The sequence below is a fragment of the Poecile atricapillus genome, chromosome 2 (genome assembly GCF_030490865.1).
Source record: "Poecile atricapillus isolate bPoeAtr1 chromosome 2, bPoeAtr1.hap1, whole genome shotgun sequence".
Taxonomy (NCBI): domain Eukaryota; kingdom Metazoa; phylum Chordata; class Aves; order Passeriformes; family Paridae; genus Poecile; species Poecile atricapillus.
The window spans coordinates 142148414-142176391 of NC_081250.1; the positions used below are offsets into that span (position 1 = coordinate 142148414).

Sequence of the window (27978 nt, forward strand, 5' to 3'; positions counted from 1 at the left end):
GCACTTGGACCCTAAGATCAGGGGGGCACCTGCACTTGGACCCTAAGATCAGGGGGCACCTGCTGCTGTTTTATTTGCAGCAGGGTCTTTGGTGACACTGTCCACCGGCCCGGGCCCCGGACAGGGGGTACATGCAGGATGGGACTGGGGCTGCAAGCTCCCAGTCACGGCTGAGCACAGCCGGGCAGCTCAGCCGGGCAGCCCCGGGCCATGGGGGCACGATCACTCCGTTCCACTCCACACCGGGACGGTCCGCACAGGGACCACGGTGCGGGTCACCGGCCCTGGAGGTGTTTAAAGAAAAACTGGATGTGGCACTCAGTGCCATGATCTATTTAACATCGTGGCGTTCAGCCACAGGTTGGACTCGATGATCTTGGCGGTCTTTTCCAAACTAATTGATGCTGTGATTCCCTGCCGTGGAACACTCGTTTGCGCCCCTGCAGCCGCCCTTGCTCTGAGCAGCCGCTCGTGTCTGCCCGGGTGTACCCCGAGCGGCATTAGGCGGACACTGTTGTTAAACCGAACCAAGCAGGCAGCACAGGCATTCCAGGATTGGCTCTGTTCCCAGTTAGTGTCAGCCCGCGGTCGGAGGTCGTAGGAAGGTGAGTGATCATCCTCCCGAGGCTCCCAAGGCTGCCGTCCCGTCCCATCCCGGCCGCGCCGAGCGCCCGCCCCGCCCGCGGAACTGCGTGCGCGGCGCTTCCGGGGCGGTTCGGGGCAGCGGCGGCGGGCGGAGGGCAGGGCAGCGCAGGGCGGCCCCGGGCCGCAGCGGCTCCTTCCCGGGCCGGAGCGCCTCCCGGCGGCGGGGCTCGCCGTCCGGCCTGCTCGCCATGAACATCGACGTGGAGTTCCACATCCGCCACAACTACCCCTGGGCCCGGCTGCCCGCCAGCGTCAGGCAGGTGCGGGCTGCCGGGCTCCCGGCCCGGGGAAGCTGTGGGGGGACACGGGGCACTCTGCCCTGCCTGCCCCGGGGCAAAGCGGGAGGGCTCCGGTGGGGGGTGTGGGGCTCCCTGTGGGACAGGGGGGACATGGGGTGTGCACGGCCCCTGTGTGGGGAAAGGGGGCTCTGTGTGTGTGTGCGTGATGTGTCGGGAGAACGGGATGAGAAAACGGGGTGTGCTCTGTGTGAGAAGCGGGGAGTGTACGCTTGTGTGTGTGGCCTCAGTGAGGAGAGGGCTGAGTCGGGATGCCTTGGGGACCCAGTGGCCAGAGGGAGGGGTGAGGTCCTCGCTCAGCTTGTGCAGGTGTAACACAGCTGAGTCGAGTGTCTCTTACGCCACCCCTCAGTGGTGGCAGCCGGACCAGGACGGCTGCCTTCGGAGGCTTGTGCACCCCCGTGTTTCTGTAGGCAGGGAATTGTTTGCTGCAAGTGGCTCATAGGAAAGAAAACCTCATGAAATTTTGATTGCCTGGATTTAATGGGCCTCTGATAGCAAAGGGGAGGTATTGTGTCGAGTTGAGGGGAGGTTCTTGTTCCAAAGTCTTAGGTTGCTTTAAAGCAGATGCTGTTAAACAATTCCTTCTCTTGCACAGAGGAAGGGTGGAGAGGATGAGTAGTCGCTGTAGGACACAAGTAATGCAATTTCTCGAGTTTGAGATTCCAGGAGCACTAAGAGGAGTATAAATGATGATTTTTTTTTTTTTTTTACCTGTCCAGCTGAGTCCCATATTGTTTGCTTTGTGATTCAGGATAGAAAATATATCCGTATTTATTGCATTATTTAATAATGTAACTTCTGTAATACTATTTTGTCTACTTTAGTATTAGTATAGTCTTTAATATTTTTGTCCTTTGAGTAAGCATTTTGGCTCCCTCTTTGGATATTTAATCAATTCCAGAACCTGTCTCTGATACCAGGTGCTACTTTTCTAATACCTGATTCTGCAGTTTGTCTGCAACTTCCTTGTTTATGCCATATGTGCAGTAAAGTACTCTTTTGTCAAAGGATCTCTTTTAATATAAGCTTCAACGAGGGAACCAGGATAGGGAAGAGAAAAACCAAACAACCCAGATCACTTGTTGCAAATGCAGAGTAGAAGAGTAATATGGAGGGGACAGTTTTTGAAATAAGCATCTGAAGCATGAACCAAAGTTCTCTTTTTATCTTCTTTCGTGATAGTCAAGTAATATGCTGTGCTTGTTCCTTAATCTTGTGACCTAGGATCACTTGATAGTTTTACTTCCGCAAAGCTGAAACTTGAGCTGTTTCACTCTTTTTTTATTTTTTTTTTTAATTTTTTTTTTTTTTTTGTGTTAAAAGTTTCTTTAGGTGCAGCAAATAAAGTTTCACATCATTCACCATGCTTGTTTGTGCTGCACTAATTCAGGGTAATTTCTTAAGGCTGAAATGACACTGAATGCTTGGTAAATGTGATATATCATGTCTTTGATTTGAAGATCAGATACTCCCTTTATCAGAGTGGTACTAGGAAAAAATAATTGAAAAATGATTGCTTCAATATGCATCCTTTGTAGAGACCTATTTAAAGGTATTTTTGAACTCAAAGAGAGAATAAAGATGCTGTCATATTAAGCTGGAGGACTCCCTGTGCAATGACAGCTGCCTTGATATGTTTCCTCATAATGCACTTTACAGTGGTTTAACTAAAATGGTGGGAGATTGTGCAAGTCAGCTAAAAAGCCTTTATGTTTTCAAGGGTCTTGGAAACTCCCAGAGGGAATATGAAAGGCAAGTTGTACTCTACAGCATCCGCAATCAGTTGCGGTACCGGAATAACTTAGGTGAGTTATTAAAGCAAAGTTACTTCTGATTCCTGCCCCATTCTTCTGTATAGAAGCTTGCCTCTACTGCAAAACTGCAAGGACAAGTCCAGTTCAAAGTTCCTTCTTTCCTTGAAAATAAATGCTTCTAAATAATAAAAATGTGAAACATCTTGACTTTTCAGTCCATTTGGCAACTTTTCTAGTGAAGCACTCTTGAAGGTTGCTGAATTGGCAGGTGGAATTCCTACTGTAGTTCTGCTGCCATTTTCCAAGAAATTAAGTGATGTTAGTTAAGCCTCTCAGGTGAGATGCAGGCAATTACCTTGACTCACAGGAGCTTTTGGCTATGACTTGCAGACTTTCAATTTTGTTTACATTGACTGACTCTATTTGTCCTACTAAAGCAGATAATAATTCCACTAATTAAAAGGCAATTTTCTACAGGCTGCGTAAGTTCTGTCTCAATGGGCCACTTCCTGGTGACCTTTTAGATAAATCTACTCCTTAAACTCTCTGAGGCTACTTGTATCATGTTTAGAAATCCTTAGATGTTAAATTCCATACTTTATTTTGCTTGTAGTTTTCTGTCAATTGCCATTATGCTATTTTTAATCCTTTGTTGTAACACTTTTTAAAAAATTTGAAGATCATAGAACACTTTAACTTTTTCTCCCCTTGTAGTTAAGCATGTCAAGAAAGATGAACGAAAATATTATGAAGATTTGTTAAAATACAGTCGAGATCACCTCATGTTGTATCCGTATCATTTGTCTGACATCATGGTAAAAGGTCTGAGGGTAACACCATTTTCCTATTACACAGGCATCATGGAGGTGAGTGCAGAACTGTGGTGGGAGGGTGTTGTTCCCTGTCTGGAGATGTTGGTAATGGCTCAGTAATGCATATATGAGGCAGTGTCAGGTAGTTTTTTTGGTTTTGTGTAGGCCTGCCGAAAAGTAAACAGTAAGGAAAGTTTGTTGAGAACTGCTTTTACCTGCAGTGTTTTCCCTTCTGCCTCATTAGCCTTTCAGGAGCTGGACTTTGGTCATATGGAGCTGGGGTGGGACTCATTCTGAGACCAGACTTTCTCTTTTGATCTTTGAGATTTGTGAGTCTTCACTTAAATCTGCAAAAGAAATACCTCATTTTAACCATACTGGAAACCTTTTGAGGAGCCTGAAGCAGATCTGTTTTTATGAGAACAATGATGGTTCTGTTTTCTGTCAGCACTCTGACAACCTTCTTTTATTTTCATTGGGTATTTGAAGTGCTTTTATTTTATTTTGTATATAGTGATTGCAGACATAATAGATTAGTTGTTTGTTTATTCTGTTATTACTGATAGCAATTCTGTGTGCTGGTTTGTTTTTGTGAGGAGAGACACAGAATTTTGTTTATTAGTCTTTCAGCCAACTTTTTTCTTTGCAAAGCTTACATTAAACAGGAGTCTCACATTTTATGTATTTAACTTACTTTGTAATGATTAATCAAATAATTGTCAAGTTTGATAAGGTAACTGACTTTAATAGATCTGTTTAAATTCCATTTCATTCCTAAAGTAGAAAGGACAGGCAGAATTTTGGACTTGCTTCTCTGAAACAATGGCTTTTTTTCTTGCAACTTAAAAGTTTTATTTTCTTTTTGAGGATATAATGAACAGTGAAAAAAGTTACGATTCTTTACCCAACTTCACTGCTGCTGACTGTAAGTATTACCTATAAGAGTTACTGCTTTCAGTGAGTTAGAAATAAGGAGCTTCTGAAAATGGATTTGTGGGCATCTGTTTGCTTGAATATGAGCATGTGAATGAACGTGTAAAAACATTTCAATAGTGATATTAAGAAGCGTATGCTCTTTGTACAGGGTTCTGTCTGTACAGGCAGGACTGGAATTGGGCTGTTTGAGTACAGAGAGGCATGGTACAAAACCTTGCCTGTGTCCTTGCTTGCTGTGCATTCCTGTTTGCCTACACTTGGCGTTGATACACATCAGCAAGCTGAGCTGCTGGTCCTTTCCCAGTGTGTGTTTTTTGGCATGTGTTGGGCAGAAGACTTTAGCAGGACACTGAGAGGCTGCTGACACTCCCGTGAATTGGCATCAATGCGGATTGAGGGATGATGTACCAGAAGAGAGAGGCAAGATGATCTGGTATTTTATTACATTCTGGATGTGCCAGAAGTTTTATCTATTACACCTGGGTATGAGATGGGAAAGCAGAAACCTTGAACCTGCTGGAGGAGAACAGAGTAAGATCAGTAGCCTACTGAGGAGCCTTACAGGGCAAAATGTAAACTCATGGCACAGGGAGGTTGTTAACCTGCGACTGAAATTTTAGATATAGTTAACACTTACTTCCTTGCCTTTGCTATGCATTCATAAAGTTCTTTTTAAGGATAGTGTGTAGTCAGGTGAGGAATAGCCTGCAGCTTTTGAAAACAGTTGGTTTTGGTTTTAGAAGGATATTCTCAGTTAACTACTAGTTAGCCTCTGTGTAATGTTCACAGCAGAGGAACAGATGAAGAAGAAATTTCCTCAGCACCCCACTGCTTGTTGGAAATTTAGTGTTAGTCAGGAGTTTAAAGAAATAAAAGGTTTTCCTGCTTTTGTTTGATTTCTGCTGCCATCAAACAATTCTGTTATTTTAGCACAGCTGCAGATGAGTGGCTGCAGTGTAATTGACTTAAACTTCCTTCATTGCTTTTTTTCATAAGTGCTAGTGTTGAACTAGAAAGTTGGAGTTAAAGCTGAGACAGAATATGGATTAAAACTAATGAATGGTTTTCTACTCTCTGTAGACAGTACCATCTGCCATATGTTTGTGGTACCTTAATGGTTGAAGGCTAGAAATTGTGGAATTAAATTTTTATTCAGTTTGATTCAAATATATCTCAATCATATTCCTTACACGATTAAGTGGCCTTTTGTATCTAGTTCTTAGAGTTCTAATCCAGTGCATGGTATGGACGTTGTTGAGGGAAAGAAAAGCTATCACTATTAATCTGAAGTTGTTGATGGGAGTATAGGAGGAGTTAGATTATTACCTGCTACCCTGTGACTTGAGTGATAGGGGATTTCTTTTTTTTTTTTTCCCCGTAACCTAAACACAGTGAAAGAATGGGGATGGACTATGGAATGAATTTAGCTCCTATAACTCTCCTTGTATTTTGGATAAGAGTAAATAAAAAGGTTATTTAAGAAGAAGGTCTGATGCTTTGACAAAGGTTTAATATATTTTCAGATTAAACTTGTCTTAAGATAGATAAAACATTACTTATTTTTCAGGTCTAAGACTTCTTGGCATAGGAAGAAACCAATATATCGATCTAATGAACCAATGTAGGTCTTCAAAAGTAAGTTTTTCTTTAATTTTCTCTCCCTTTCCTTTACCCTTCTGTCCCTCTTTCCCATATTATTTCATAGGAAATGAAGAATGGAATCATCTTCTGACTCTGGTCAGTTTAATAGTGTGGCTAATTGAGTGTGATGTAGTGTATTGTTAATTATATTATGTTTCCTCAAGTTAATAGAGCTTTTTGGTTTAAAATTAAAGTATAGTAAAGAAATATACATTAATTACTAATTTTTAATTTTTATTAGTCTTTTCTTTGGAGCTGTACTATATAATACCAGCTAAATAAAGTCTTCTGGCCATTATAAGCAGGGAACAATGATACTGGTTCTGAAATAATTATTCCATGTTTCTATGTGTGCCATTGAGATCACAGTTTATTCTGGAACAGTGATCCATCTAGGTGTAATTCTTTCAGTGTGTAAGTTTTTCTCTAAGACAATGCTAATGAGTGCACAGACAGCCTTGGATGTAAACAGCCCATGTGGAAAGCACTGTTATGGTTGATAGAAGTAGAGCCTTTAGTTTGCAACAATTCCTTCCTTTCTTCAGGGAACTCAGAAGTGCTCTTGCAGTAGCTTCATAGTCCTTTAACTGAAAGTGAGTTTACCAAAATATGCAGCTGATAGTGAACCAAAAAGCAATGACTGTGCAATGAAAGAGAAGCTATTTAGCTCTATAAATAAACAAACAGTAACCTCTAATTTTTCTTTCGTGGATTGACACTCACTGTATTTTTTTTAGCACTGTGCTCGTTTAGAATGTTGTACTTTGTCCCTTAAAGTAAACAAAATATATTCCTAAAATGTGTTTTTTGAAAATCACTGAACTTCTTTGAAATACTGTGTCTATACTTTGCTCTCTTACTGGTTCAAATTAGAAAATGTCACAAATAGTTTAAATTTGGACTTTATCCTAATACAATGGAATAGTGTGGATTTTAATTAGCAACCCCTACAATATGGAGCTTATAGGAGGATTTAACAATATCAAATGGAAATTTTTTTTCCTTTCTATCTCCATGTGATCTGAGAGAGGAGAGAAACTTTTGCTACATGACAATGCTAACAGCATGTGTGTCTCCAGTCTGTAAATATATTGTACTTAAAAATGGATGTTTATACAGATGAGTTTTTATAAAGGTAAATGAATGTCTGTGCATGTGAAGTGCTCTTTATTACTATCTCAAATGGACTGTACCACTGCAGAAATTTTTCAGAAGGAAAACTGCCCATGATCTGTTACCTGTGAAGCCTGTGGAGATTGCTATAGAGGCGTGGTGGGTCGTGCAGGCTGGTTACATCACTGAGGATGACATCAAGGTAGTGTAGCCTCTCTAAATCCAGGTTAACACTGATAGTCTCTGAAAGCAGGGACTTTCTTTCATGTGAAATACACAAAGATTATATTACAGATTTGTAGCAACTCTCCTAGGAGTATTTTAGAGATTGGAACTAACGGAATTCATGATGTTTTCTTTGACATGTTCTGCCTTCTCTCCCCTTTGTGCTTTCTGCACTATGTACAGTGTAGAGGTTGTTTTGCATCAATCAAACTGTGATAACTTATGTGCATGATCATCTGATTTGTAGGAAACAAGCAACAGAGTATATTTTCTTAAATTTCATATTTAAGCCCTGACAGGTCAGTTTTGACTGAATCTTTAACTTCACTGTAATTAGTATCAGAATTGTGGTGGACTTCATACATGTTTTCTTTGTTTCTGTTCTTTGTGTCTGCTTAGTTTTTCATTGTTTGCACGTGATAAGCTTGTGAGATGACTTACTGTTTCATCATTTTTCTTTCATTTCTCACAGGTGTTTTTTTGCAGTCATTTGATCTAGATTTATTTTCTTCTAGAGAAGTTTTTTGTTTAGATTAGGACATACTTAAAGCAGTGATGCAATCCCTTTTTTGAAATACCTTAGGCTACTCATGTTCGGATATCCCAGCAACCCAGCGTAGTTCATTTGAAGCCAATCACTTTGATATTGTCATGGGGCACTTTCTAGAATATTCCAGTTGTGTGGCTGAACACTCAGTTGGGAATTTTTAAAGAGCAAATCTGTTATACTGGACTTCACTTGCCAAATTCTTGTGCAATTAATTTCCTTTCCTAGAGCATGCATAACTTTGTGTGGGGACAAGCTAAAAAATTTAGAGACTTCTAACAGGAACTGCAGTAAATTCTTCAGTGCAAATATTTTGGTTAGGAATGTGGGTTACTCCCTGTACTGTTACATTACTTATGACTGATTTGAGGCTTAAGTGTTCGGGAGTTTTTTGAGTGGTATTAAGTTGCATAGATTCACTTCTGCAAGAAACTAATATTATTTTTTTTTAACCTAGATTTGTACTACCTCAGAGAAGTCTGCTATTGATAAGATAATTGATTCAGGTCCTCAACTTGCTGGTTCATTAGACTTCAATGTAGTTCACAGTAAGTTTTAATGAACATTTCTGATTTTAGATATTGCTTAGTAAATCCTAGTAGTGTCTGGAAATTAGGAGTAAAGGTGATGTAAACAGCTGAGGCATAAAGGAGAGTTGGAGGAAAATATTCACAAGCTTGTACAGACTGCAGTCTAGACCTGTAAATGGTTTATTTGTGAACAACTAGCAGCTCTGTTATTGCTCTGTTGTTGTTTGACTCAAAAAATTCTTGCAGTAGAAGCTGTCAGTAAAGATTGTGGGGGAAGAGAATTTAGATGAGAACAATAGAAACTAAAATTAAAAATGTCAGAATTGGTAATCCTGAGTAATTAAAGTGCACTCCTTGCTTTTCAAAGGACAGTTTTTTAGATTCTTCTACTATCTTAATACCATAAAATGGGGCTGTCTTGTTTCACAGAAGTCTGCAGCTGTTACTGGCTTCTCATTTCTGTCTAACAAGTAAAAGGTACAGACAAATCGTATTAGGGAGTAAAAATTCACTGAAAAAATCCTCCTGGAAAAGTCTTGTCTGTAAAGGCTTGTCTTACTACAAGCACTCAAACCTGCACACTGCAGTTTTTCATGAGAAATTGAGGCAGAATTTCATTGCCTGTTACTGAGCAGAATGAAAGAATTACAGAAGTGAGGTTGGTGAAATTCATACTCTTGAGGGGATCTAAAACAGTATAAGGCTTAATAAAATTTGAATTCCAAAACAACTTCATAATCTTTTTTATAAATGGCCCAGTGTTTTTGGAGAATCTTACAGCACAGATTTAGCAGGTTTAGAAGGATCTAATGTATGGAAAAAGAACGTACATGCAATTAATGTAATGGGACTGTGAGAAGGATCATATTTTCTGGGCAAAGAAGACTGCTGAGTCCAAACTATGATGCCATCAATACACTATGATGCCACAATACATTTCAGGTGTATAGATAAGGATGTATCAATCATAAGAGCTGAACCTAAAGGAGAAACAGTGTAAAGCATGGTTAGCATGTTGATGACTTGTAATGTCACCCTGATCTATAAAAGCTGGTTTGTTGATACACACCATTGTGTAAAACTGATTGTGTTACTGCCAGAGCTGAATGGTGAATCAGCGGGAATCTAAGTCAGTTGATGGGTTAATGCAGATGTTTTATTTAAGATCTGATTGAGGATGGTAATTTAACTAGATACAATAATGGTAATTTAACTAGATACAATATAGTTCTACAGGCACATACTGTAGCTGAGCTGTCTGTGTGTATAAAACATCCTGACAGTTCCACTTCAGGTGTTCAGTACAACTTCACCTGAGGGCTCTTGGTAACTTCACCACCACCATAATGAATATGGTATAGATGCACTGATCTTGGGTAACACCAAAGAAACCACAGATAATAAATTTGGCTTACTTGTGCTGTGCAGTTCAGCTTTATGCCTTGCCATTAAAGTATAGCTAATGTTCAAGAAGCATTTAAATAATGCTTTCTGGCAAATGATGTGATTCTTGGGGCCAGGAGTTGGACTCCATGATTGTGATGAGTTCTTGCCAACTCAGCACATTCTATAATTCTGTGATAGCTATTAAAAGCTTAGACTCTAAAGATTACCATACTGTAATTTTTTTCTCTTTCTTAAGAACTTCTTACTGGCTTCTCTGCAGAACTGAGTTGAGATGCTTAGTGCTCAGTTTTGAGCTGGGAAAATGCAATTTAAATGTTTACCATATTGTTGTCCTTGTTGTATACATTGTCTGTCTATATCTGCTGCAGCTTTGCTGAATCTTTGTGCTGAAATGCACCAGAATTTCTTTTTGTAATTGTGTAAACAACACAATGTGTGGCAAGGACGTGTAAGGACCACCAGAATTGGTGTGTTTTGTATCCTTGCTACCAGATGTGTGACTTCTGGCCTGAGTAGCCAAATGAAGCCAGCATCCTCAGCTGACAAAGCCAATTGAAGATAAAAACTCTGCTTCTTGACAGTACAGTGGTGATGGTGAAAACTAAGTTAACATTTAGGGAGAGATATGATCATGTTTTTTAAATGGAGCTGCTTTAATCTGTGGTCATTTCACTGTGCTGTCCTGGAAGTACTTGTAGAGGTCCAAGTGTGCTGCATCAGGCTGCAAGTGAGGAGCTCTGGTTTGGGGTGACACCTGGCTGGTATTAGGTGTGGTTTATTAATCTGTGCATTGCAAAGAAATGCTGGTGAGGATATTAGGGAAAATTACTTTAAAGTCCGAATTTGTTGGTGGGGAAGTCTGCTTTTTATCTTAAATATTTTGCAGAATGCTTTTTTGCTTTTTTTCTAAAATGTCCTTTTGTTTAAAAAGGTTTGTATAACAAAGGATTTATTTACCTTGATGTACCAATATCTGATGACAGCTGTATTGCAGGTAAGTAAATACTTCATGTTATTATATCTATGTTGTCTCAGTTTCCTTTGAATTTTCCTGTAATTCTCTGTCTTGGAAGCTGCTTGTCTATGTGCATGTGTGTGCTGAAACAAAACATTTGAGCTATGAAACTCTTTACTGACTAAATGTTTTCAATCCTATTAAAACATCAATTTTATTGTATATAGGATTTATTTCAACTTGAATTCTTAGGTTATATTGAATGCATGTTTAGGTAAGATGAGATTCTTTTATGAGAGTCATGGCATGAATTAATAAGTACCCTCCTATAAGTTTGTAATGAAAAGGAAGATGAGCATATAGAATTGTAGTTACCTTACCAGACAGACATGGGGTTTTGACTTCTTTCTAGACAGATGTAAGTTTCTAATAGATACCAGTTTTATTCTTCATGGGTATTGTCACCTCAATTAGTCACAGACTGTGCCTGGGGACTGTGTAGGAGCTTAAACTAGCACAGCATGTGGGCTGGCCTTTGAGCAGCTTGTTATGCTGTGATAGGTCTCAGGGGTTTCTGAATTCACTGTAATCTTCAAAGGCGTAAGTTGTTTGGAACTTGGTCTTGCAAAAAGTACCTGGCATTGCTGTGCAGAGATAGTTTAAGTGAAAGTTCTCTAAACACAAGAGACTTACTGCTTAGGTAATTGCTCTGGTAGTCTCAGTTCTGGAGTATGTGGGTGGTGTGAGATTTTTCATGTCCTGCATCAATCACAGTCATGATTTAATCTCCATCCACATTACAAAATCATTTTATGGGCTGGACACAAAATTATCTGTAGTTGATGAGCTGGAAAATGCAAGGCTATGATGGAAGGCAGTGCAGTGTATTTTCTATAAAAAAACATATTGACAATCATTACTGTCCTAAGGAGTGGCAGAATTTTAAATACCTCATATGCTATGTTCAGGTTTTTGTTCTTTGTGCCTGGGAAATCCTCCAAATTGCAGGTACCATGAACACTAAACTGTAAACTCATTTTTCTGTTTTAGTATAGTTTCAGTTTCATAAACTAAGTTACCAATTGTAATTTTGAAAGTAATTCTTATTTCAGTGCCGCCACTTGAAGGTTTTGTGATGAACAGAGTGCAAGGTGATTACTTTGAAACACTATTGTACAAGATATTTGTTTCAATAGATGAGCATACTAATGTGGCAGAGGTAAGTAAAACTTAACCTGTGTCAGGGAGATAGGAATACTTGAAAATGGCCCAAAGCACAGTGCTAAAAATACTTAAAGATAGATAGACAGTGATTCTGTTAAGATAGAGTGTCAGACTTAAGATGCAACCTGTAGCTTTTATAGTGCTTCAATCTTGAAGGAGTACCTTCAGTTCAGTGAAACAATTACATTAGCTGGAATTAATTTATAGAGAGTTGACTAAAGCAGGCTTTTATATAAGTTAGAACTGGAACAAGGTCTGTTTTGATAATGTGAAAAAAATTCAAGTAATTTTTTCTTTGGCAGTGAAAGCACACAGGGTGTTGGCTTAAAATAGGAATGTAGCTTTTCGATAAGCATAGTTTTAGTATGAGACCTTATGTTTTCATAAGGTCTTCTCAAACTTGCTGAATAAATATCTGAAAAATACCCATTAAATATGTCCAGGATTTGTTTTTCTCTTTGTGTGTCTTCTGACATACGTGGCTAACTTAAAATGATATATACATGGTTAGCCTAGAAATTACAAAGTGGAAGATAGCCTCATATTTCTTCTGCATGCTTTTAAGTGGGAAAGTTAAGAGGTTTCATGCTCTTTTTTCATCATCTTTGATGCAGACAAAATTGCTTCTACCAGTACAAGCTGGGTTTAGAAATAAGACCAATAAAAAGATGTTAAATCCCACAAATAGTGATTACCTGTCCTGTTAATTTGCTGACTTGTCTTTTTTTTTATTTTTAAGCTGGCAAACGTGTTAGAGATTGACTTATCTTTAGTAAAGGTATGTGTGTACAATGCATTTGTTTAACTGGATACAGAAAGCTTGCTGTCCTGCAGTCTTGGTTTCATACAGCATTTCCTTACTCTGTGTGTGTGCGTTCTGCAGAATGCTGTGTCCATGTATTGTCGGTTGGGCTTCGCTCATAAGAAAGGCCAAGTAATAAACCTGGATAATCTTCATCCATCATGGAAGAATGTTCCTTCAGTAAACAGACTGAAGTAAGTGTTTTTACTCTTTCTTAGGCTTATTTTTCCTATTGAAGGGAAAACTTTGAATATCTGATTTTAAAGCTACTGGTTGCTTTCTGACTTCTGCAATAACAAATCTCACCTGGCTTTCTAATGTGTATAATGACAAGAATACATGATTCTCATGTTAATCTCAGGACGAGGAATGGTAATTCAGCCTGTAAGTTCAGAGTACTCCATTTGGTGCTATTACTTAGTGCTGGCTTTTTGACCTTTAGGTACCTATTTGCTCACTTTTCCAGAAGATGAATGTGTGTTTGTTTTAGACTCGTGGGGCCAGAAATAGCAGCTGTCAGTGTGCTATTGAAGAGGCTGTGGCTCTTGGCAGTGCTGGCAGTGAATATGTGCATAGAGTTTGCTTGTTTGCTGTCAGGCCCCATTGAAGATGTCAGTGACACTCTCACATAAGTGTGCATTTATATTACTTCCCAGGAAACTGCTGTTAGTAACAGTCAACAGAGTTCTCCAAGTCAAAATGGCAAGTTGTATTAATTAGGAATTGTTAGGTGCTTTTAGTTCAATATCTGCTAAGCCACTTAAAATTACTGCTATGCCTGTTTTCTTTAATGCTTTTTCAGACTGTGAGAACAAAGTGGATTAGATTTTTTCCATTGGATTCTTCAGTGATGGTGGTTTGATTTTTAAGATCTCTCCACAGTCTGATATTTTCAGCCCCCCAATAAGCCTTTCTGCTGAAGCTAAAGCAGGACTCTGAGGGATATTAAACTGGACTGATGTAGGGCTTGGACATACTGAAAGGCATGTGTTGGGTATGCCTGTGCATGGACTTTTAGGACTGGAAGGCAGAGATACTTCTCTGGTGCTACAGTGACCGATAGATGTGGATTTTAATTCACATTAATAGGAGTACTTTGGATCCTCAAAAGATGCTGCTTTCATGGGACAGTGGGGAAAACAGAAGTCCTATACAGGAAGCTGGGTCATCAGCCACAGATACAGATACCAACAGTCAAGATGATCCAGGTTAGCACTAACAGTAAATTTTAATACATTAGGATCAATTATTTTTATATTTGTAGAGTGGCATAGGCTGTAAAGAGGTCTAGAAACAAGTGAAACAGAGATTATGTAGATCTTTTGTCATATGGACTACTCAGTGGGGGAGGTGGTGTCTACTTCTTGGTTTAAGAGTCTTGAGCTAAATAACTTCTTTCTGAAGATGAGACTGATATGTATTGTGTATATAAACTTGACACAAAGATACCAACTTCTGAATTAAATTAATCAGTAGTTTAGTAGTAATAAGGGAATTTTGTTTTACTTGGTATGGTGATAACTATATTTTTCCTTTTCTTTATTTGCTTGTTAATAGATTTGATTAGACTTGATGATACTATTCTAAAATAAAACAAATGTGTTCATCTACTTCCTTTTTGTTTTCTAATAGCTGAAACAGCCAGTGTGAGCAGCCTGAACCTGTCCAGTGGACACACAAAGCGCATTGCCTTCCTGTTTGATTCTACTCTCACTGCCTTTTTAATGATGGGAAATCTCTCACCAGTATGTCAAAATTGTTTGATGTGTTATGCCAAGAAAAAATACATAGAGCTTTAAATTACTTTGCCATTAGTGTAATACAGCTTTATTTTAAAAATATATACTAGGAAATCTTCTGTATTATTTGTTAAATAGTAGTTTTGCTTAATAAAGCTTCTACTTGCCCATTCTGTTCTCAAAGAAGACAGTTTTGTTTTGTTGTTCCAGAACTTGAAAAGTCATGCAGTCACTATGTTTGAAGTTGGGAAACTGTCAGATGAGAGTCTGGACAGCTTCTTGGTGGAGCTGGAAAAGGTAAATTGTTACAATTTTGACAAAATGCTTGAAGTGTTAAAGGGGCCAACTCCACCTTCTAAAGATAATTCTATAAGTACATCTGTAGAATCATGTAGGAGAAGTGCTGTTAATTGCTGTATCATTTCATACCAGTCAGGATGACTGGACACTTCTATCCTTTTACCTAAAGAATGAATCACGGTTCTAATCTATAGATAATGTCTTTGTGTGCTTTTTGACCATTCCACTAGCATGGCCAAGACCTGCCTTTTGTTTAAGAGTTGCTGTAGATACCTTTACATATAAGCTGCAGGGTTATTACTCAGGAACAATGCTTTAGAATGCTAATTTGTTGATCTTTCGCTGGTGTAACTAATCCTTATATAAACAACCTGCCACTGTATGCATTGGTTTTGTTTCTTGTTTAGGTTCAAAGCACAGGGGAAGGGGAAGCACAGCGATACTTTGACCATGCCCTTACGCTGAGAAACACGATACTGTTTTTGCGGCACAATAAAGACCTGGGGGCGCAAGCTGTACAGCCTGATCAACCAAATAATGGTACTGTGAGCACTTCTGGAAATCCTTCTAAGTTGGTTTATTTATCTGCCATGGACTCAGCTTTCTGCCCTTACTGCTCTTGTAGCAGTCAGTATCCTACTTGATTAAAAATATTTTGAAATATTTTTCATCATCCTTTGAGCCTGTGTTACTGGGTTTGCTTGTTGAATGACACATTTGGTTGCCACGGCTTGCACTTAAGATCCAGAGCAACAGATTAAAGTGTAATAAAGGCAAGACAAGCTGAACTCGAGAAAGATTGTTTCAAATCACATGCTTCTGAAAGCCATATAAAAGAGTTAGCTATCAGCTGTTCTGTGAAAGAAACATTTTTCAAGCCATGAAAAGGAATGTATTTTTCTAATGGGGACAATTTTTTAGGTTTTTCTTTTAAAACTTAGTTGACTTTCTCAGTATCTTTGTGTTTATTTCCTGTGTTCAATTAGTTGGTGAGGAACTAGTGTGGTGTCAGACAGCCCTGTATGCCTAGAATTGCTAAAATTTTGTACAGATTTACTAAAATTCACCCAGTTGTTTTTGTGGAAAATACTGTATTCATGGCTTATCAGAGAATGGAAATTCTGAAATCATACTTAGTGTTTGTATCTTCCGTTTCAAGTGATAATTTAAGAATCTTGTATTTTGAACATAGGGTTCCCCTTGGACCTGTTACGATGTGAAAGTTTGCTTGGTTTGGATCCAGCTACCTGCAGCAGAGTTCTCAACAAAAATTACACTCTGCTGGTTTCCATGGCACCTCTCACCAATGAAATTCGACCTATTAGCAGCTGTACACCCCAGGTGAAAAAATATGTCAGATGTCCCTTTTAAAGTGACAAAATTATTAGCATGTAGAATATCACTGTAACTAATAAAAGATGTTGAGGAAAAATGTGAATATTTAGTAAATTATAAAATAACTTCATTTAACTTACTAACAGTTTTTCTGTTCAACTTAGCCAGTGACACATATTTTGTTCTTGAATTTAGATTAATAGAAAATACATTACTGTCATCTTTCTGTGAAGACTCCTGTGTCACTGGACTAATTACCTAGAATATAGTTAGTGGAGAGTAATACATTTGTACTTCAGTGCTCAAAAACTGGATTTATGTTTCTTTAAAACTGTTGCTTCTTAAATTAAATTCTTAAATTAAATCTGTATGAATGATGGTTGCAATCTGAAGTTATTTCTAATTTCTTGAATAATCTGTCTTCAGCATATTGGGCCTGCAATACCAGAAGTCAGTTCAGTTTGGTTCAAACTGTATATATATCATATAACTGGACAAGGACCACCCTCCCTGTTGCTCTCTAAAGGAACACGTCTTCGAAAACTCCCAGATGTTTTTCAGGTAGTTTGTGTATGGATTTATTCTCCTTTCCGACTCCAAGTGTTTAAAAGATATTAAAAGATAAAAGGTTTGCTATTTAGAGATAACAGTTGAAGTCAGAGGTACAATTCATTGTAGATGATCTTCCTTTTCTAGAAACAAGTTTTAGGTAGCATCTTGATTTGTTTTCTTTCAGAGTTCTGAAAAAGGAATGCTGCTTACATCTCTCCCTTTGTCAGAATGTGACTCCAGTATATTTAATGCCACGTCTTTGAAGTTTAGCGTAAAATGTGGCACTGCAGTCTTAAGAATTGAGCTTTGTTAGCCCATCCACAGAGAGTGTTAGAAGGATAGAGAAGAGCTGTGTGAAAAGATGGAGACCTAGTATATTGTGCTTTTTTTTTTAGCATTGTGCAAGAAACGTCACTTCTACATGCAATTCTGCCTGGTTTACAAGATGACTAACATGATCACTTACAACTTGTCCAAATCTGTGCTGGAGACTTTGGAGTTATTGGCTGTAGTTCTCCCTGCAGTTTAAATGACAGAATAATAAGGGTTGCATTAGGTTGGAAAAAAGGTCTTCCTTGCCCTGTAGCCTGACTTGTAGCAGTGTCTGGAAGGAGGAAGAAGCAGCACATTGTGTAATAATTCCTTGTAACACATTTCCTCTCTCCCGCATGTTCTGGTTGGGAGCGCCCTGTACACACAGATTGTGACTCAAATTGTTGGCTGTGCACTAATGAGTTGATTTCCTCAATTCCTTCCAGCCTGGAATCCACCTGACTTTTTAGCATTCATACAGTGCTTTGGCAAGGAGTCCCACAAAACAGCACAGGTGATCAACTTCTGCCTGAAAGATTTCAGATGCTGCCTTCTCCCATTCTGTCTCTGAGATACTAATAAAGAGAAATGTACCACAAAGGAGCACTGCTGGGTATTCTGTATACTAGACAAATGTAGGTGGAAGTGGCCATGACAACTTCTAAACTTGCCCATATCGACTTTGATTTGAAATGCTGTGGGCATTTAGCAGTATTTGGGTCTCACTGCTCACAATGGAATTTGTAAAATAGTATTGTTCAATTTTATAATTGCAGAGAGACCTCTAAAGTTTTTGTCTCATTTTTTTCATCCTGTAGATATATGAAGAACTAAATATATTAGGAAGGTTTGGAGACATTCAGGGAGGGAGTGCATTCTTTGGTGTACCTATATCAGCAGTCCTCTCTAACACTAGGATCTGTAGGTTCCATTCCTCAAACCTTTCATGTATCCCTTCCCTTGTGATTTCCAAGATTTTGTAGATACCTGTATTTCTAAGATCTCTTGTGAGATCACACTGGATTAAATGAATCAAGTCTTCTAGAGCAGAAGGCATTTTGTAAGGCCATTGGTGATGACCTTGATTAAAACTGTAGTTTGTCATTAGGTTTAAACCACCTGTACCTGTACAGGTTGTGCACTTTTGTTAGTAAAGAAGCATTCAGTGTGGTAGCCTTGGAAAACTTAGAAGTACTGGATGGATCTCAGTGTGCTGACAGGACAGATTTTCTTGAACTAAATGATCTCCCAGGCTGGATCTGTTTTTTTCCACTATGGGAATATGAGTGCTTCTCTCCTGCTGCTGTTTTGTAATGTCATTTTCTTAGGGAACTGTCAAGATACTTCTAAATCTTACGGAGATGCAGTGGAATTCAATCTTGAAAACTGAGAAACTAAGAAATTTAGTGGTTTTGTCTTCCTGTTCCCCACTGTGCCCTTGATAGATGTTTTGGGGGTTAATTTATCTTTGTTCTTTACTGATAGTGTTAGTCTATCCAGTTTATATTTTGCTTTTAAATTTATGTGGGATTATATCCACCTCCTATTTGCTAGAAGGCGGCTGCAATAGCCACATACCTTTACAGGATTTGGTTACAGATACCTCCTGTCCAAAATAGCACTTTGAGGTTGGCAAACTTCTGTCTTTACCAAGAATATGAACATGAGAGAGCCTTGGCTCCAAGTATAGCATTGTGGAGCTGGAGTTACCTGTGGTAACTTCCTAGTCACAACAGTATGCTAATGCCTAACTCAAATATTTCACTTTATGTGCTTAGGTAATTCATTACTACTACACACACTCTTAATTTCTCTCTTCCAGGGTTATGATCGCTTACTAATAACGTCTTGGGGTCACGACCCAGGAGTAGTTCCTACTTCAAATGTGCTCACAATGTTGAATGATGCTTTAACTCATTCTGCTGTTCTAATTCAGGTACAGAGTGCTCTGTATAAACAAGGAAAACCTGCTTAATTTTTTGAGTTAAGCTGTTCTGTGGTAGAGTATATTAACAATGTAGAAGAGCTACACTTTTGTCAAGAGCTGAAAAATATGTGTAACTTCTGTAGGCAGTGCTGCTGTGATTCAGTGGCTGTTAAGACAGGTTCTGAACTGAATTCACATTATGTATGTGTTATTGTATTATGGGCAGGCATAACAAGTTTTGGTAGCTCAAGTAGAGGAAATAGTAAACTGGGATGAAAGTGAAGGGTCCACAAGGTTTTTAGGTTTTTAGACACCAGTGACACAAGGTAACTGGTATTATGAATTGTTAATTAAAGAAATACAGCTTTTCAAACTGCTTGCTATTTAGCTCTTAGAGTAAAGTATGAACAAAACATGCTTTTTATTGCAAATAGCAGAATAGGTTGGGTTTTTCTATTTGGAAGAATTAAAATAGTTTCCTCATCAGTTTCTTTGGTTCAGCTGAACTCTGAGAATCAGTAATTTAAATAAATAGGTGTTTAATATTGTAACAAACATAAAATTACACATTCTCAAAGGCCAGTTTGTAAGCAACCTGTGACTGCTGAAGAATGTTCTGTATGCAGGGTTGGGAAGTCCCTTTTGCTCCAGAACTGCTCAGCCTTTAGGAAAATACTATTATAGCCAGTAATTGGAGAGAAAAATTGCTTCTCTTCAGCGAAGGGAAACTCACTGTGTTTACCACATGCATTTTAAAGGGAAAGGTGGGGTATTTCAATTATTTCAGCTAAGCAAGATGTTTAATGTGTAAATACCTCCATTGGTTTGTTTCATCAACCTGGCTGGTACTCCTTAAAAGGGAGCACAAGTAGAACTGAGCTAAGCTCATGAGTATTTTTTCTGTTTCTGATTTAATTTCTTGCTGTTCAGGGTCATGGCATGCATGGAATTGGAGAAACAATGCACATACCTTTCCCTTTTGATGAAGCTGAGCAACAGGGAGGTAACAGATCATCTTCAATGCAATTTCTACTTTACATTACACATCTGTTGCATATCACCTTGTGCAAGAAGGTTGCAATAATCCTTTTAAAACAAATTTTGTTGATCTTATGAGTCACATAAGAAAATGGAAAGTTTTAAATGGTTCACAAGTCTGTTCTGAGCTCAGAGATACCACCTTCCCCTTTCTATCTTCTCTAAGTAGAATGTGTTTTCTTGCCTCTTATCTCCTAACACAGATGTAAAGAAGTAACTTCCACAAATACCCCAAAATCCTTTGTGCGTACTTGCTTATTAACTAGCATATTTATTAACTGCATAAATAATTTTCCCATGTATTATATTGAGCATTTCTTAACTGTAAGACAGATGAGACCAAAAGTGAACGAACTTACCTTGATTATTAGCACCAGAAACTTACTATGGAGGTTTTTTCCTCAGGAAAAGCTAGCAAAATCTGTTCTTTCAAAGTCTGCCTAGTTCTACTGATTTTGAAAGGCAGGAATTAACAAGTTCTCAGTACTCCTTGATGAGTAGTACAGAAGCTTTGCATAGTTGAGGCTATAACCTCTCCAAGTGAGAGCTGTCATAAAAGTATGAATTTCCAGATGTGAAATCTAAAATTATTTTAGATTATATGCTTAGAAGAGTCTGGACCAAGTAGAAATAAAACTAACTTCCTAATTTAGTTTTTACTAGGTTCAAAATTCATTACTATTATATTCGCTCTCTCTGATATGTCTGGTTTTCCATCTAGTATCAAGTTGGAAGAAACCCTGAAGTTAAAATCTCTTAAGTTCTGATATGAACAACTTGGTATTGAATTTCATGTTAAGCTCTAATGCTGTATTCTAATTCTTCAGAATTTCAGATGTGTGACACATGTATCTTGCATTGCATCTGCCATAAAAGATTCTGGCACTGAAAGAGCTGGACACCTGATTCCTAGCTGAACCTTGCCATTTCTGTCTCTGAATGTGTCTGTGTAGGAGAGAGATTGGTTTGGTTTTTTTTCGTCTTTTTCTTTCTCTTTGACTCTATTACTATATTATAAAACACCACTTCATGCTTGGTGTTATCTCATATCTAACAATGTGATCACTAAGACAGAGAATTACAAGCAGGAAAAATCCAAATTAAACCTTACCCTGGCCTAGAGAGGAACCCACATGGTTATGGGGAGACCTCTTTCAAAATGTGCTGCAATATGTTTTCTTTCCTCCTTAGACTTCTCTCGTGTGAACATGGGCATTCATACTGCTTTAAAAATACTGAGAAACAAAGTCGACTTGCAGCACTTTTGTGGCTATGTCACAATGTTGAATCCTTCAAGTCAACATGCTAACAGAAAGCTGAGTGATGCTTCTGATGGAAGAGGTTGGTTACCAGTAATGGTCTTTTTTACCTTTGTCCCCTTAATTTCCCATGCAATCCCTTAAGCAAAGGTGAGCAAAGGATTAAATTCTTTGATTTGTAACTTTACAAAAATACTATATACTCTTGTATACTGGTAACTCTACAAAATACTATGTACTAATACAGATAGCAACCCATTTTGAGTGTAAATATATTGTCAGTAGGCTTACTTCCTAATTCTTCTTTGAGACTTGGCTCAGAGATACTGAATACAGACTGATACATGACTGAGCTAGAGCAGTCAATAAAGGGAAAAAAATACTCCTTTAAATATTAAAAATAAATTGTGCTGGTTTTATATGCCAGCGCTTAATCTTTCATAAGTGTTGAGGATCCCTAAATAACTCTCCAGTCCCAAAATGAGTCCAGCCCCATTTTCCCTTCTTCCAGTTTTGTAGCTTCATAGTCCTTGGGCAAAGGTAACAAAACTTTTGTTTGTGTGCCTATTTATGTAAGAATTACTTTGCCTTTAGGAGAGCCTGAACTAGCATCAGGATCTGATGTAAATGGGAGCACAGAATCATTTGAGATGGTAATAGAAGAACCCTCAATGGATTCTGCAGTCAAGCAAAGCCTTGAAGGTAAAAACATGACAAATGGCTTGTACTAAAAATTACCTTGTTTTTAAGGATCTGAATTCATTGTTTGATTATTCTCTGGGACAAGTCCAATGCAAAATTCTTCTTCAGATTCCCTTAAATACTTGAGCAGTTCAGTAAATGAGGTGTCTTTAAAGAGCATGAGCTGTCTAGTGGATCCAAATCTAAGATTTTTGACCTCAGAATGAGCTTTCTTGCTTTCTTTTTCTTACATTTTGCTTATCTCTTGACTTTGCTTATCTCTTGTTTTTCTTTCTGTAGTACCCACAAATGAACTGGAATGGGTTCCCCTGGAGTTATGCTTTGGCATTCCACTTTTCAGTTCTGAGCTGAATCAGAAGGTCTGCAGAAAAATTGCCACTCATGGATTATGTAGAAAAGAAAGGTGAGCTGTAATTTAGTGGTTGCAAGTTTAACAGATGGTGTGTCTGGAGATTCTGCAAAAAGAAATACCTACAACTCGATGACTACAAACCAGAACTGAGCTATGTTTATAGAGTAGCTAATTCTGATGCGAAAGAGAGTTGTTTTTTGGCTCATAGATGTGTACAACTAGTCCTCAGTTGTGGTAAGATTAAGATTAGGCTATTTTTTATAGTTTCTGTAAAGCAAAAATTAGTTCTTTGTTGTAAATTGTCTATGAGCAGATCAGGAGAAAAGCAAATTTGGGTGTAATCCTACTTGTTTTCCTTTCCTAGCCTAGCACAGGCTTTTTTTTCCTCCTGACTATTCTGGAGTAGGGGAGAAAAGCTTGCTGGTAGTGCTTTGATGTAAAATGCATTTAGCTCTTAAGGAAATTTTCATTACTGTTGGTATCACACTTGATGAGTTTAGTCACAGCTTATGATCCAGCTTTTTTCTTTATGAAAGATTATTCTTTCAACAGTGGAATTTTGGGGGTTGTTTCTTTTGTTTTGTAGAGGGGTTGGTGGGGCTTTTTTTGGATTGTTTTTTGTGGCTTTTTTTTCTCTAAGGCATGGTTCTGGAAATCAAAAGGCTGCTTGAAAATAAGGCATATGGCCCTTACTATAGTAGTTGACCTGCTTTTAACAATATGTCACTAATAAAGTTCTTAAAAGCCGTGTTACGAGACTGTCCTAGATAGGAATGAGTCTAATATTAATTATTTTACTTCTAATAATATTTTTCAGTTGAGGTAGCTTCATTTCATTCAGTGTAAATGGTGTGGAAAATAGCTTTTACCTGACTAGACTCATGAGCAGATGAGTCAAGCACCTCTTCAGTGATGATAGTATTATCAAGCTTTATGTGTGAAAGCTTTTGTCACATGATGTTAGATACCACTGGAGTTACTTGTGAGCAAGGTACTACAGAGGTACATTACTGGTAAAAAATTGTGTACCTTGACCATAGCTTCTTTTCTTTTGTTTTTTACAGCCTTCAAAAACTCCTACATTCCAGTAGAAAGCTGTCTCTTCAGGTCCTTAATTTTGTTCATTCATTCCAGGTAAGGAGCAATAACCCAGATGTTAATTGCTCTGTATGATCTATCATGCCTTTCTGCCCTCTTATTTGCCTTTCTTGGGCATACAAAAACAATACATGGTTTGTTTTATTTGCCTTTTCTTTAAATGGTAACTGTATTAAGCACTCAAGTGCTACTTGAAGGACAAAGCAAGTATTATATATATATCCTGATTTTAGCCTCATTTAATACTTGTCTTGACAAGTGTTTGCTTCCAGTGTGTAATGATTTTCATTGTTCTTTATGGCACTTGCTCTGCAAAGTTGTCCTTTCACTCATTCTGTAGTAACACAGCCTACTCTGCTGGTTATGTGGTGGCTGCTTGGATATGTTAGAGAGATCTACTGCAAACCAGGGAGATGCTAAGTTTATCTGTCTCTCAAGTCAGTGTTTCCTTAGAAAAAAACAAACTATATTAACATGGATTTCATGCTAGTTACTTTTGTACTTGTTCTAAGATCCCTCTAGACCTTAGTGTTCAATGAGATATGTAAAACTACATACTCTGGAATGATTTTTAGGAGTGTAGGTAGGAAATACGGATCTTGTGTAGTAAGCAAAGAGGAATCCCAGGTCTGCAGCCTGCTCTGATTCTGCCTGGAAGTAAGCCATGTCCATGTGTAACATGGAGTATGCTTAGCTGCTCTGTCTTACGATACTTTCCTCTAAAACTCTGTTTTTAGTAAGGTAATGGATTTGCAAATTAATTAACCAGGTAGTGTTATGGATGATGTCATCCTGAAACTGTCTCCTGATGAGAATACTGGAGATTCCTGGTAGGTTTGAAGCCCTGAAACCAACTGTCAGTCTCAAGTGACTCCAGTCCTGATGTGTTAGATGTTATCTCTGAGATACACTTTTCTATATGATGTCCATAGAAAGGAAAAAAAGGTGCTGCTGTGAGTTTTAAGATGAGAAAACCAAACTTCTGGGAAATAATGCCCTCAGCATAGGGTCAAGTAATTGCCTCCAAATACATGTATCTGTCTTAGCATGGTACAGGATAAATAGCAGTCTGATAGATGCTTTGAAGATTTTAGAGCTTTCCATTCATTTTTTCTAGGTCTTCAGTTTTAAGTCTTAAGCTTCCCTGAAGATTTCTTGGAAACGAAATCATACATGCAAAGATGCAGCTGAGGCATCTGTATGCTTGTTTTATTTTGTTTGTTCTGTTTTTACTTCCATATTTATTTGGCATTCATTGGATTATAGTAACACACTTCAGAGACTTCAAGTGTATTTGCAGATTAGATTAACCCATCATAGTCTTTCTTTTTAAGACATGGTTTTCTTTGTTTTGCTTTTAGGAAGGTATTTCAACACTGGATCAGCTCCATGATGCTGGTTCTTCAAGTTCACTTCTGCAGCCAATTTCTGCAGACTTGGGTGTTCCTCTTCCTGCCAAGAATCTCATGTTCAAGGAAGGTGTATTATCGGAATGGAATGGATGGGCCCCTTCCTCAGTTTTTTTCAACCACACCTAGGGAACAGGTCAAATAGAGGTTCTTGTGCATTGATCACTAAATGCCTTTCTTCTATTATGGTTAATTCCTAGTGCCAACCACTAAGAAGTGTACTGCTGCTGCAGCATAACCCGTGTAAAAGTAGTGTTACAAAAATGTGTTGTGTTGCAGTATTGGGGAAGTACTTAAACTGTCTAGAACTTGTTACTCATTACTGCATATCTTGCTGCAACAGAGAGCTTTTTAGCTGTCAGCACTATTTTTATCTTGAGACAATCTTTCTTTTATAACTAAACATGCCCTTTGTAGGCTTTCTGATGATTGTTAAATTTCTATGCTGTCACCACAAAATTGCAATAGTAGTTTTCTATGTTCGTTACTCAGACATAAATTCTGTTTAGTTTTGTACTGTATTACTGAAAATTTTTCTGTATAAAGGTAAGAGATTTGGCTCTTCCTGTGAAAGCTCAGTGATACCAACTGTTTAAATAAAAGTATCGTGATGATATGGGGCATTAAAGATTGTTGAATTCTGTAGTTCAGCTTAACGGTGGGGCCTTGACAAATCAGTACAATGGAAGGAGGAGGCTGAGTTAGTGCAGACTCGATGTCCTGCTGATGACTTAAGGCCATTTTGAAGATGAGTGATGCACTTCCATCTCTGTCAGTATTTGGTGGAGGTATGGAACTGTGGAAGATAGGAGGTGGTTATCTCTGTTCACACTGTTCTTAATGGTAATGGATTCATCCTCCTCTTGGTATGAAACCAGGAGTGTATGAGATTTGATCCCGCTGGGAGTCTTCTGCTGTAATTTGAAGCTGGTGATGATTCCTGTGGGCAAACTCCTGTCATCATAAATTGAATTTAAGGTAGTTAACTAGTTCTGTCCTGTTGATTAATGTTTGAAAGACCAGAGCTCTTGATTTTTCACATCAGTTGTTAGCAAAGGAAGGTAACAACAGAGGATGTGAAGACAGAAAGTTCAGTGAATCTGTGTTCCTTGAACTATTAGCTGTTGATCATGAAAAAATTAAGCTTTTTCATCTAAAATCGTGTTCTGGGTCTATTTGTAGGGGATAACTTTATGTAGCATGACTTTACTTTGTTTATATTAGGTATTAACTTTTTGCCAGCTTAAAAAAGTCTGTTCTGTTTAGCACATGAGGAGGACAAGCAATGTAGTTTGTTAAGACTTCTTTGCTAGCTTCCTTCTTTACTAGAACTGCCTTGTTTTAAATAGTCATAACTAAAAATGAGACTTAATCATCCTGTCATTACTATCCTGCAATACACAGTGGGTCAAGGATCTGTGTCATGGATGGTGCTGAACAGCAGCAAGGAGAATAAATGCAACATTTGGGTTTGTATCCTGTTCTGCGTTAAAAAAACATGTCAAAAGCTTGAAGAGGACAAATGCACAAATGTATAGGATAATGCAGTGACTTAATTTACAACTGTGAAGATCCCATTCTTTTTCATTGGCTATATGTACATTCCTGAAGTGTAAGCATAGGACTTGTGCTCTAAGCAACTGGAAGTCTGTAGTGCTTCAGTTTGCTCAGTGCTGCTTTCTTACATCAGTTTTGTTATGGAATTTTACCAGCAACAGCTGAACATGAATATAATATATTCTGCATATACTACAGTTACATTACCCATATACAGTTGATCATTTACACTCCTGTGACTTTTTGTACTGGACATGCATACTCTCATACTCTCCATAGCACTTTTTAAGTTGCCTTATTTCCTCCAAAGTAAATTGAAGAGGAATTGGATGTCAGTCTGCTAGAAATGGCTGAGAAAACCTTTACTGTGAGAACTGTTACATGGAGATGAAGCCAATACCTGGCACTGTAGAGGAATTAAGCAGCAGTGATGGCTTACACTTTCAGGGCTATAGATGTTACTTCAAGTGCTACTGTGAGCTGCAGTAGGTGAGCTAGTTTGCTGTATTGTATTCAATTTTGCCATGCACTATCCATACTAGTATGTAAAGTGATGATAGTGCAAATTTTATGAAAGTTTGAAAATAGATGAAAACGTTCTGTTCTCACTGCATATTCTTCAGTGTTGCTAAGTGAAGGATATTATCCTTTGTTATTAGATTGTCTAAAGTAAAGTTTCTCAGTAAAAGTAGCCTGCTCCTCACAGTTGGTTAATATCCATAAATCTTAGAATTAATGGTGAGAATTCCAGATGTGTTGCAGTTATTTAGAACTCAAACCACTCTAATTTAGCAGTTTCAACACTAGGTTAGGAGCTTATATATTCAAATTTGCATATCTGAAGTTTACTGAATAAATTACAACCAAAGAAGTCTATTGAAATTCCTGAAACTCTACTACAGCACCAGTGCTTGGGGTGGTCAAGAGACTTCAAACTATATGACTTTTGTTTTAAATATTGTGTAAAAACCCAACAGGTCTCAAAGATCTTCATACCAAAAGACTCTATTTTATATTGTATTGCAAATAAAGACAAATTAAATGAATTTCTTCAGGTAGTTTTATTGACTGTGGGGAAAATCACATGCATTACACATTGTAAAGCTTCTTTTAAGTTTCTGTTTCAGCAAGATTTTTAACTTGCAGAGGATGGCTTGGCTTTGTGCTCTGGCACAACCCAAGTAGTACTGAACCTAGATGGATATACCGGGAGATGTTCAGGAGACAGCTAAGAAGTGTGTTACATTTGTTTTCAGGTTTTTTTGATCATGATTTATTGCACTTTCTTCCTTCATTGTTCTCAAATTTTCCCTTACTTTTTTTGTTCATTGTTTCAAATGGTTTGTATTTTGGAAGTTTTAAGTACAACTGTAACTGAATACAGTTGTGCTCTTCTAGTGTGGCATTGTTAATATTATACATTGAATTGTACAAAGTCTGTGTTCAATTAAATTATTGACACATGTAACAAATGTTTACAAATAAACTGTGGTGTAGGTCAAACCATG

The 27978-nt window shown here is 38.1% G+C and overlaps 1 protein-coding gene across 1 annotated transcript; it reads left to right on the plus strand.

Annotated features, from left to right (window-relative positions):
* The first annotated feature begins 719 nt into the window (after positions 1-719).
* FAM91A1 (family with sequence similarity 91 member A1) lies at positions 720-27978 on the plus strand. The gene is made up of 24 exons (XM_058831737.1): positions 720-905; positions 2665-2749; positions 3413-3564; positions 4378-4435; positions 6014-6081; positions 7289-7402; positions 8430-8520; positions 10841-10903; positions 11977-12083; positions 12828-12866; positions 12972-13084; positions 13980-14098; positions 14523-14635; positions 14840-14926; positions 15337-15469; positions 16122-16270; positions 16691-16825; positions 18951-19064; positions 19986-20058; positions 21285-21434; positions 21947-22054; positions 22334-22457; positions 23471-23540; positions 24866-27978. Exons 1-24 carry the CDS (start codon positions 834-836, stop codon positions 25040-25042), a joined length of 2514 nt encoding a protein of 837 aa, XP_058687720.1. The 5' UTR covers positions 720-833; the 3' UTR covers positions 25043-27978.